Source organism: Mizuhopecten yessoensis, unplaced genomic scaffold (assembly GCF_002113885.1).
Source record: "Mizuhopecten yessoensis strain PY_sf001 unplaced genomic scaffold, ASM211388v2 scaffold2329, whole genome shotgun sequence".
NCBI lineage: Eukaryota > Metazoa > Mollusca > Bivalvia > Pectinida > Pectinidae > Mizuhopecten > Mizuhopecten yessoensis.
Genome location: NW_018404492.1, coordinates 6,254,762 through 6,267,435, shown reverse-complemented (window position 1 = coordinate 6,267,435; position 12,674 = coordinate 6,254,762). Strand labels below are relative to the sequence as shown.

The window sequence follows — 12,674 nt, the reverse complement described above, 5'->3', positions numbered from 1 at the left end:
TGGAACTGACAAAAAACTTGTCCAGACTTGCTAGAACATAGTGTCTAAACGGCACGTCACTGTCTTGTTGCCTTTTCTATTGATCTGTTGACTCTATATTTATTTTAAAAAACGTTAAAATTAAGTTGTTGCTATCAAAAAAATATTATTTAAATTGTTCAAATCACCTTTATATTATAAGCTGTCTTTGAATAATTGTTTTGTTAACAGAATTTGCAAGAGTCAGGATGGCCGAGCGGTCTAAGGCGCTGCGTTCAGGTCGCAGTCTGGTTCTCCAGGCGTGGGTTCGAATCCCACTTCTGACAATAATCTTTTTACATTTAGATGGGGTGTTTTTTTTATCATATAAAATATTTGTGACATTGACAACTTGTGGCAACCTTAGTGTGAAATATGAAATACAAAATAATCTATATGATTTGTTAATTTGAATTCATATGGATTTCTTTTTTAATTTACAATCATCATTAATTATTTCCTACTTTGCACTTATTATTGCATATATCATCTAATGTTTTGAAGGAGAAGACATTTTTTTCATTTTTTTTATTAGTTTTTGTGTAGAAAATATATTTACATCAATTATTCTGATATTTATAAGATTTTATCAGAATCGACCAAATGTCTCTGTTATTGCTTGATAAACGCAGAAAACAAGTTAGCTTAAACCGTTAATGAATACATTTATATACCATTTTCAGTCTTTATGGAAAAAAAGAACTGAACAGTTTTACTTGTTGAATAACATTTTAAGCCATTTTTAGGAATAAGTCGCTCGTTTGATATCAATATTGGCATGGCTAAGATGTAAACTTGTAAAGTTTCGTTCCCTTCAGGAAATCCGAGGTTCACGGGTTGACCACTTAACAACATGATTGCACATTTAAAGAATCGAAAATATTTTTTCTACAAAAAGTTTTGACTGACTTTCCATATTCTAGCATTGTTCTAGCAGAAATAAATGTCAAACTTGCTGTAATTCTCCCCTATGAGATGTGGTGTCCATCCTTACAGTTAGTTGGACTACTGGACGTACTGTATGTGTCACGCTGATAATGACAGAACACTCGACACTATATATAAATGCGAGTGTGGACACGAAGAATAATATTAATTCCCAATGATACTCGATACTCAATTAATTGTAACCCATACTCATTAGATATTGAACTCGATATTCGACAGATTGTTCTCGATATTCACCATACTGCACTCGATATTCGACAGATTGTACTCGATATTCGACAGATTGTTCTCGATATTCCATATACTGCACTCGATATTCAACAGATTGTACTCGATATTCGACAGATTGTACTCGATATTCAACAGAATGTACTCGATACTCAATATATTGTAACCCATACTCAGCAGATATTGTACTCGATAATAGAATATTGTACTCGATATTCGACAGATTGTACTCGATATTCGACAGATTGTACTCGATATTCGACAGATTGTATTCGATATCCAACAGATTGTTCTCGATATTCGACAGATTGTACTCACTATCCAACAGATTGTTCTCGATATATTCGACAGATTGTACTCGATATTCGACAAATTGTACTCGTTATCCAACAGATTGTTCTCGATATTCGACAGATTGTACTCAACATATTTTATTATGCATACCAGTTTCTTATTAGTCGAGAATAATACATCATCCTAATACCAAAATGATTCGCGACAGGTTCCCAAAAAATCTGCGAACATTAGTTGCATCCAATACAAGGATATCCCAAGAAACCGTCACATCAATATTACAGATTCTTTCGGCTGTGTTTAATGTTTCTCTAAGACAAGGCGTGTCATTGATAAGTTTGTATCTTAGTTTGTGCTGCGACACATTAACGTAGTGATCACCAGAATAACAACCAATCAGAAACTAACCAACCAGCCTTAAAGACTAACCGTCCAATCATAGACTAACTGGTCAGTCAGGGGCAAACTGACCAGTCAAACTGTCCGTCAGAGACCTACTGACTGGTCAGAGATTTATCTCAATATCAGTCAGACATTAACTGACCAGTCATCGATTAATTGACCAATCAGAGATAACTGACCAGTCAGAAACCAACTGACCAGTCTGAGACTCTACTGACTAGTCAAGAGGCAAGCAGACCAGTCAAAGACTAACTGACCAGAGACTATAATTCACCGGTCATATGATAACTAACGAGTCATTGACTAAAAAGATCAGTAAGAGACTATATGACACATCAGAAACTAAATGACCAACAGGGGACTAAAGTTACCAATCCAAGACTAAAGTGACTAGTTAGTGACAAACTGACAGTCATTGACTATACTGACCAGTCAGAGAACATATGAAACATCAAAAACTAACTGACCAGTCATCAATAAACTGACCAATTACTGACCAGTCATCAATAAACTGACCAATTACGGACCAGTCAGCGACAAACTTACCAGTAAGACTAACCGACAGGAGACTAACTGATCAGTCGGCGACATTTTGACCAATCAGAAACTTAACTGACCAGCTGGGGACCAAACTAACCATCCCAAGACTAAAGTGACCTGTCTGTGACAAACTGACAGTAAAAACTAACTGACCTGTCACAGACTGAACTGACCACCAGTCAGAGTTTACTGACTAGTCAAATTGAAATGACCGATCAGAACAAACTGTTGAATCAGGCGCAAATGTAACAGTACGAAACTATCAGACAAGTCAAAAATAAACAGACCAGTCAGAAATAAATTGAGAAGTCGGAATCTAACAGACCAATCAGAAATAAACAGACCAGTGGGAAATAAACTGAGAAGTCGGAAACTAACAGACCAGTCCGAAATAAACAGACCAGTGGGAAAAAAACAGACCAGTCAGGAATAAACTGAGAAGTCGGAAACTAACAGACCATTGGGAAATAAATTGACCAGTCTGAAATAAGCTGAGAAGTCAGAAACTAACAAACCAGTCAGAAATAAACTGAGACGTTGGAAACTAACAGACCAGTCAGAAATAAACTGAGAAGTCGGAAACTAGCAGACCAATCAGAGACTGAACTGAGTAGTCAGAGACTCACCGACCAGTCAGAGAATAAACTGACCAATTTGAGATTAAATGACCATTCAACGACAAACTGACCAGTCAGTGGCAAACTTACCAATAAGAGACTAAAGAGACTTGTCAGAAACAAACTGACCAATCAGAGACAAACAAACCAGTCAGAGACAAAAGTATTTACTGACCAGTCGGAGACTAAGAACTAGTCAAATACCAACTGACACCTCAGAGACTACCCGACCAATCACTGACTAGTCAGAGATTAAATGACCATTCAGAGACAAATTAACTGACCAGTCAAAAACAACTTACCAGTCAGCGACAAATTGACCAATCACTGGCCAGTTAGAGGTTGAATGACCTGTCAGCGACAAACAAACCAGTCAGAGACAAACGTATTAACTGATCAGTCGGAGACTTACAAACCAGTCAGATACCAACGGACACCTCAGAGACTAACCGACCTGTCAGCGACGTACTGGCCAATCACTGACCAGTCAGAGATTAAATGACCAGTCAGAGACAAATTAACTGACCAGTCAGCGACAAACTGACCCATCATTGATCAGTCAGAGATTAAATGACCTGTCAGCGACAAACAAACCAGTTAGAGACAAACGTATTTACAAACTGAACCATCACTGACCAATAAGAGATTAAATGACCAGTCAGCGACAAATTGACTAATAAATAACCAGTCAGAGATTAAATGACCTGTCAGCGACAAATTGACCAATCACTGACCAGTCAGAGATTAAATGACCTGTCAGCGACAAACACGTCGGAGACTTACTGACCAGTCGGAGATCCAGACTAAGTGACCAGTCAGGGACAGCTATATCAGTTAGAGACTAACTACTTGTATAATATGAATTTATTATAGACCAGCTGGGGACTAAACTGGCTAAACAGAGACTTAATGAATAGTCAATTTGAACAGACCGGTCAGAGACGAAGTGACCAATCAGAGACAAAGGTACCAGGCGGACGCTTACTGACCAGTCATAGACATTGACGTTTTTGACATGTCCAGGAAGAGAAGAACTCGTCAATCACGGACAAATCGAAATGTATAACATCTTGTATGACAGACGTTTGAATTTATCTGAATTCTGTCGTTTTTGTCTCACCGCCATGAAGTAGCGGAAGCGAAACTAAAGTGTTGCTTTTCCGGCGGCGGCGTCACCATTAAGTTTTTGCGTTCAAGTTAAATTAGTTTCACTGAAAGTATAAATGCTAGAGCAACCAAACCTTGGACCATAGATGCATCGTAGGTAGTAGCCAGAGTTTCCTCTGATACTAACACCAGACTTAGACATTTTGACATATAGATGTCGGGTGTGCGACATGTGGGAAGTCTGGAAGTCAGCCTACCTGCCCATTGACTTTGTCCGTACCTCCATCAACATTAAGGTGCTACACCAACCAAACTTGACATATGTGTATTGATGGTCAAAGCGGGTTATATCCGAATGGCTTGTATTAGTTTTATTCAACAGAACACCAATGGAATAAAAAACATACACAGACCCGCTACAACAACACAACACCGTGACTTCTATGAAAAAGGATTTATTATAAACAACTGTTTTGTACAAGTGAAGCAGTCAGCTCCAAACAATAACATCAAAAGCACGTTATATAATATACATTTGTAATAGAAAAACATTCTTTGTAACAAAAAAACCCAAACAGACTGTTCTTTGACAATTTATCAATCGATTTATACTTTCAATAAAGACAAAATTTAACAGATTTAAGGAAAAATAAACGATAATAAATGTTTAATAAGAGTAATAAGTAAATAAACAAGATATAGGCAACGATTACAAACTAAAACAAATATGAAAGACGTCAGTGTGGATTTGTGGTACATACTGTCTGTAGTCCGATCTACCACTGGACCACAAAACAATAATGTCAGGTCAGGTCAACTATGGAATACAACGTATAAATATTCACATTATCACATTAAAATGTTTATATTAAATTCACTTGAAAGTAACTTAACTAAATACGAAATTTACAATAAGAAATTCTGTATCAAAATAGAAACTATAGAGAAACTAGTAAGCGACAATATTTCAAAATATAACAAAACAAATAAACAGCATTATATACTAACGTATAGATTTTACGAAGCATCGTACAATTTGAAGACGTTAAATAAAATGTAAACTTACGGCTTCAAAACTCAACTGTTTAGCAGCAAATAGGTTAATGGAGAAACTATTATGCACAACCTTTAAATGTTGACGCCTCGAACGCATAATATACAGGTACAAGTTCATCCGTCCCGCTACAACGGTGGACCTTTTGTTCACACCTGCTGAAAAAACATGTGTTCACTTCGCGCCGAATATCACTGACATTAAGCATCTACTCAGATAGAATAGAATACCTAGATGAAATTGCCAAATCCTACAGTCTTAATAAGCTCAAATCTGTCGAGTGAGTTAGTTGAAACATTTACAGTGGATATCGTATGACGATTGCCTGGTGAACCGCCTTTTGTCGGCATTTTGTGACTCCCTGTACCGTTTCCTGGCACAGAGCCAGGGATCACTCTCGTATTCATCCACCAGGGAATTCTCATCCTTCGACAAATACATGCTTTTGAGATCTTTTATAAACGAATTCCATTCGTCATTCGATTCAAAGTGATCCTTCAGCACGGGAGATGCAGCGTCGATGAGTCTTTTAGCTAACCCCAACAAGGGGCTATTGCCTTCATCCGCCATCTTGCTGACGGGTTTGAGGAGTTGCAACAGGTACTCTGTTCTGGTGAAATTCTCGTTCAGAAGTTCCGTAAATAGCTCGCGCCGTAAACGGTCCTGGTCGCTAGAGATTGATCCTTCAAAATACATGGTGTCCAGTCTGGCAAGGATATGAACAGCTCTTCCCTGAACAGACTTGGATGCCTCATCGCGACTTTTCAGTATTTTGGGAATGTTCTCCTCCATATACGGCCCGTGCATCCCGGTCTGGCTGTCCATAAACCGCAGTACTTGTGCACCACCGATGCCGATCCCGTCAACACCGGCGTACACGGCCAACTTGATTTCATTGAATTTGAAACCTGCTGAAAAGTAGGTAACGAGTCCCCTCATGTGTGCCTCGTGTACTACGGTGAGAGCTTCCGGGACAGTGAACTGGTACATGATACACTTGGACGGGTAGGTGTCGCTGGCTCCGTCCCACGTGATCTTGTTAAAACCTCCTTGGTATGTAATATCAATGGCTCGCAATGCAATGCTCATTCTGTCTTTAAGCATCTTGGTCTCACCCTGCTCAAAGTCGTCGGTAATGACCTGGTTGAGATTCCATGCTGCTGACAAGAACTGTTTCCGGTTCCGCTGGACCTGACCCCTGAGTGCCTGCATGTATTGGACGGCCTGTGACGTGCTCAGCCCCTCCATCGACACCTTGCACTCTGCCGCTCCCTGATAGAACGCAGCTGTGGCCGATGCCGCCGTGATATTTACCAATTTCAGGAAGTCCTCGCTGAAGTTTCCAGAATCCTTTACGCGTCGACCAACGAAGTAAGTTGTAGGTGCTTGAGTACCAACATGAAGTCGAACTTTTGAAAAGTCCAAGATTGAGGGGATGCGATAAGATTCGATTTTTTCACGAGGCAAGTGCCTCGGCCTTTCCAAGTGCTCCACGTGTACAATGGCACCTTTCATCCAATCATTCGATTTAGTTGTTCCGATCATGTGACCATCTCCCGGATCAGTCAAGGACATGTAGGTCTGTGTGTACGGACGGAACCCTGGTGTCCCTAGACAACGGGCGTTGTCCTGTTGGACCACTTCCCCGTTAGATATACCGTAGTAGGCCAGGTGAAAGCTTAGATACTCCATGGGCGTTGGCTGTCTCCCTTCGTTCCTGAGAAGCTGGGCGAGCTGGGTGACCGCCGCGATGAGATTGTCGGAGAGGCTGTTGTCCCAGTGTAGGTATAGGCGATCTCGCTCCACATCCGCTGTCGCATCGAACATGGCCTTGACATTAGGACCAGCTGTCATAGGAATTATCCCGACGTATAGCGCGTTCTCAACACCCCAGGCTTTAACGACGCCCATGGCTTCCTCTCCAGTCTTTTCAAGTTGTTCCATCATGTCTCGTACACATTTGCTTTCCATAATATTTTCACAAATTTCCTCAAATTCATCAGATTTTTTTGCCTGCGTAGGAAAAATTAGTCGCAATCGTTTGCATATGTGGCTCTTTGCGCCTTGCATGTCAGTGGCGCGGGTTGTCGGAAGCTCTTCGTCCGATTGGAAACTTTTCTTGCTGCTTTCCATCTTGACCTTGACGTTGTATAGGTTGAGGAGGACATCTTGTAGATATGCCATACTGAGCTTCCTCAACTTGCCCAAACCAATACTGCACGTGTTCTTGTTCTGGAAAGAAGAATATTCAAATGTCAACGATGAATGCAATAGAGATAATTTTTCAATGCGCTTTTGTCAAGTATTATTGAACGTCAAACACAACCTCAGAGGTCGAGCGCAAATAAGATGGCCAAAATTACCACAAAGTCACAAATAGCTAACAATTGTAAACATTATCACAAAATCAAATCAACTTAAAATGTCATAAAAAGAACTTACAAGATCATAAAGACAACTTACAATTACAAGGTCAGAGACATGCTTAAAAAAGAGCTAACGTGACAAAACATAAACAAGGTCAAAACATCTTCGATGCCCAAAAAAAGCTAACGTGATAACATTTAAAACAATCAATAAGGTCACCAACAACAGACAAAGTACAACACACAACTTGGAAGATCAAGCACTTTTCATACAGTCAGTCATAACAAAAACTGCCTGAAATGTACATCAGTGTCATCATACGTTGCAATTAACACAACAATACATAACATCTATCAAATTTACTACAATGTACAATGTGTGTTTTTTAAAACTTAATGGTACACAATAAACATATCAATACGTTACAGAACAATCTAGCGTAGTTTACGCTGGTCATTATAATGATACAGGTAGTAAATATGTATCCTAGTGTTACCGGATTCCGCGCACTTAAGAAGCAACCGCGATTTCGTACTCATATCGGCAGAAAACTGTTGAAATTACGGATGACTGTCATAAACATGTATATAATCTACTAATGGAAACAAAAAAATAGCAACTCTAGCGTCATGTTTCCGTGTGTCTATTTTGATTTAGTGTTCAAAGAAAGATAACTCGAATACACTAAACAGAAATTCTCTACAGTGACCTGCAAGAATACAAAGCTTCATTTGGAATGAAAAACAAATGATTGTCAAATTAATTATCAAAACATTTTTTTTTTTTTAATTTCACATTTTGAATTGATTTTTCAATATGTCAAACTTGAACGAATTCATGTTATTCTATTGTTAGTATATTCAATTTACTTGTATATAACTTCGTACAACTTAATTTAATTAAACAATCAGCAAAGTTGTATTTTGATAATGATGCTAGATTACAACATAAGTTACAATATTGACCAAGGTCATTGTAAACGAATGTCAGTAGGAATCGCGATATTTAAACGTTTTAAATATCAGCCAGAACTAACCTATTATTATAATAGCCAAGAACACTTACCATTTTGTTAGAGTTTTCAAAGACTATATGAGCTGAGGTAAAAATCCGCCAATGTTGTACAGGTGTTCCACGCTGTCTTAAATACCTGTCCGATCTTATCTAGGTATACCCGTGTTGCCATGGTAACAATAAAATTTCTCATACACGGATGTTACTCCCGGATTCGTCCATCGTGACGGGTTTGGAAGGAGTGGTCAATTTGACATGGTACGTGTCGACCGCCAACCAGGATCTCTGGTGTAAACATATAGACAAATGTCTCACCCATTTATCAGTTTATATCAATTTAACTTTTTTTAATCTTATCTTGATAAATCATAAAAAATCGACAACAATATTGCTGATTCATAATTTATTATACCTTGGTTTAAATTGATTGCTTATAATCTCAGACTGCATTATATCCTTGATACACNTATATATATATATATATTATATAAAGAAAAATTCTTAACAACGAGTCTTTTAAGTACTTTCATCTCTTCTAGGAGATTCCTAAGACAATATATATATAATTATGGTAATGTTTGACTGTATATTAATTTAGGTATATTGATATTTAACATATATAAACACTTAACTATATATTCACAATTCAATATTTCGCATTTGTTTGGAGCGGAATGTTTGGAGAAAATGTAACCATACATTTTTTGTCTTTGCAGTAGATTTGTGACGTAAATATAGAAAAGGCCGAAGTATTTCTTTCACAATATAGGGTCTTACATGAATTAATTAATGAATTTTTATGAAATAAGTCTAAGATTTATTTTTTTATTTTACTGAGACCCAGGCGTGCTAAAATTTAGAGAATAACAATAACAATAACAATGACGACTAGTGATATGAATTTCATATGTGATGGAAACTGAATTTAAACGCTGTGTTTGTCAAACATGCAAAATAGCAAGTTAAAAAGGCTTTCCCAGTCCTTTGCATCACAGACCTTGAAGACGTAATCACCTCTTGACTAGTAACAGTGGAAAAGTTACAGAAAATCTAATTCATGAGTATTTAAGAAGAAATGTAAAACTTTTTAGTTTTATTTTAAATATGTTTAATAAGTTTGTATGTTAGTATCCATCATAACATCAACATATAAAATCTTGATCATCATCATTTATGACGTCATAATATAATGTTTTGCACTGTATTTGTAATCATACACTCTGATTGGTTGGAGTTGCTCCACGTTGAAATTTCAGTGCATTGTTGTGTTTTATGCAAAATTCTTTGGAGTCTATCAGAAATGAAGTATTCGTAATCTTATAAACTATGTACTAAAAGTTTTGTTTTTTTTAATTTGATTTTTATTTTATTTTAAATGTGCAATATACATCTTCATCAAATTAGCAATTTTCATAATCATCATACATCAAGCATCATCCATCATAAACAATAGCCTCATTATCAACACATCACAGACATGCACCATCCTCATCATCATTCTTATCATCTTCATCATCACCTTTTTTTTATATAAAACACCTTCTCATCATATTTCATACAATGCATCATCATCATCATCATCATCATCATCATCATCATCATATCATCCTCATCATCCTCATCATATCATCCTCATCATCATCATCATATCATCCTCATCATCATCCTCATCATCATCATCATCATCAAAGCAATATCAATGTATCGTTATAATCATACAGAGAAAAAAATACAAATCAACACTGGTCATTACCATAAATACTCGCATCATGTACATGTGATCATCATCCTCACTGTTATTATCAAGAACACAAGATCCCCTTCCACATGTCACATGACTCTCACATCCTGACATCATACACATAAAGTTGAGGAAGCACACGCAGTAACAAAAAAAAAAAAAAATATCTATTGTATACCTGCAGTGATAAATAAGATAAGATTTACATGAATGTATATTGTTCTTTATTGGCTGGACAGACAAATAGAATGTAGAAAGAATTAAAGACGTCTAAAGAAAAGAAAAGAAAACGAGAAAAAGAAATAGAAACAGAGTGGAAGAAAAGGTTGGGAGGTAGCTATATATAGACAAGACATAATATTTTCAGCTTTGCCAAGGGCTGGGAGAAGCCTACTTGATATATAAATACCAATAACACTGGTACTAATAATAATAATAATTTACAAGTAAAAAACAGCAAGAGTACTCTTTATTATAGATCAATTAACTTTTTCCATTTACGCCATTCTATATCAATTTTTTCCTTCACAGAGTCGCCCTTACCAGTTGCAATATATTTTTGAACTCTATAACTGTCTTTAATTATGTTAATTAAAGAATTTATATGTAAAGAATTGTGTAAACACCTCATTCTGTATATGTACTGCTTGATAATAATGCTAATTTCATTATCAACCCTGTTGACAGGAGGATGATTAAAAGATAGCAATCCAAAGAGAAAAGATTTTTTGTTTATTGAAAAAGGAATAAGTTATGCCTGTAATAGCATTTCAAAACTTTGTAGTAAATTCTGTACTTCATTACATTCCCACAAAATATGAGTGATAGTTTCTCTTTCAGAATTACATAAAATACAAAAAGGGGAGTACTAAAAAGTATTGCCTGATTTCAAAATCAATTATAAAGAATACCCATGATTATTTTTGGGGTTATACGGCATGAACCAGGAAAAAACTGCATACTGTAAAACGGGAAATTTTTATGGGTACTTTTCTTCGTGGTTTGAAGATTTTTCGTGGTACAATCTTTCTTGGATTCACTAATGAAACATTTATTTTTGCGGCTCTACAGCATGGTTTAGTTTGGTTTAGTATTGTTTAACGTCCTATCAACAGCTATGGCTATTTAAGAACGGCTCATAGCAACCACGAAAACCACGAATATTTATACATAGCGAATATTCAGTGTTATACTTTAAATCGCTTGTCAACATCAATGTAAAGTGTGGGCGGGGGGTCGGTGTAAACCATATATTGTATAACCCCTAAAATGTCTTGTTTATTCATTAATAAATAAAATTCGTGGAATCGTGTTTATATATTTTTATAACAGCATGAGTATGCAATATTTAAAAATCACAGGGAAATGTGAATTCGCTGTAAATATAGTTTCTTTTTTCATTTTTCGTAAAATCGTAAAATTAAAATAAAATTGGTAATTTTCTTGTAACAAATAATATACATAACTATTTTAAAAATCTAATTAATGATTTTAAATAGAACAACGTATCGCGTACATTAAACCGGGTGCAACAGTTACTTAAATTACACTGCTATAATTACGTGCACAACTTTTTTTTAGAAGTAAAACTAAATGTATAGGAATTGAAAATAAAGTCATATATTTCAACATTTTGAGTGAAAATTCGCTGGAGATCATACTGCTTATTAAAGCATTGCTATGCGAATCTGCTGGAATAACTATTTGTATTGTTTCGTTTTTCATATATACATAGTATGAAATGCGTGGTTATAATATATTTCAACCTGCACCTGGAGATTTACGGTCTATTTTCCACAAGCTCAAACTCTTTATATTGATCTTGCAGTTTTTGAAATATACACTATATTTTATTTTTTTTTTGTAAAATCACCTCCATTTCACCATGATCCTGTCCAGCGGTTACAATGACACGCTCTGTCACGTTTCATTACTCATGAAAATGGAAAGTACGTGTAAATAAGGATAATCCGTCGACCAATCAACGTATGTGTAGAGCCAAGGTCCGGCTGTGATGTAGGAACGTGGTGGAGTTCATGCGTGACTTCTCTCCTACTGGACGACGGGCCGTAATGGAGGATGTCAAACCTGTTAAAATAATGTTGACTAAAACTATATGAATCTTTTGAATTCTCACTGTTGTGAGTGCAGATGAACTTACTGCACTGAATATGGTGCCAACGGTTATAACATTTTGGCGTTTTCTGTCACTATTTATTTGAAAGCTTAAAAAAGTTCCAAATCTTTTTGCAAGAATCCGATATTCATTCATTCATTCAGTAAGTTATTGATGTTTTGTATTTTTTAATTTATTTTAAGGTGTGTTGTCTTGTTGTTGCCCCCC

General features: G+C 36.4%; 1 protein-coding gene and 1 non-coding gene across 2 annotated transcripts; one reads left to right on the top strand and one right to left on the bottom strand.

Moving 5' to 3' along the window:
* Positions 1 to 221: 221 nt before the first annotated feature.
* Trnal-cag lies at positions 222 to 305 on the top strand. Its single transcript has one exon. It is a non-coding gene; the product is annotated as a tRNA-Leu (tRNA).
* Positions 306 to 4,593: 4,288 nt separating this feature from the next.
* LOC110445682 lies at positions 4,594 to 8,748 on the bottom strand. Its single transcript, XM_021490437.1, has 2 exons — positions 8,641 to 8,748; positions 4,594 to 7,440 (listed from the first exon to the last, which is right to left on the bottom strand). The coding sequence occupies exons 1-2, from the start codon at positions 8,641 to 8,643 to the stop codon at positions 5,494 to 5,496; spliced, it is 1,950 nt and encodes a 649-aa protein (XP_021346112.1). The 5' UTR covers positions 8,644 to 8,748; the 3' UTR covers positions 4,594 to 5,493.
* Between the last annotated feature and the right edge of the window lie 3,926 nt (positions 8,749 to 12,674).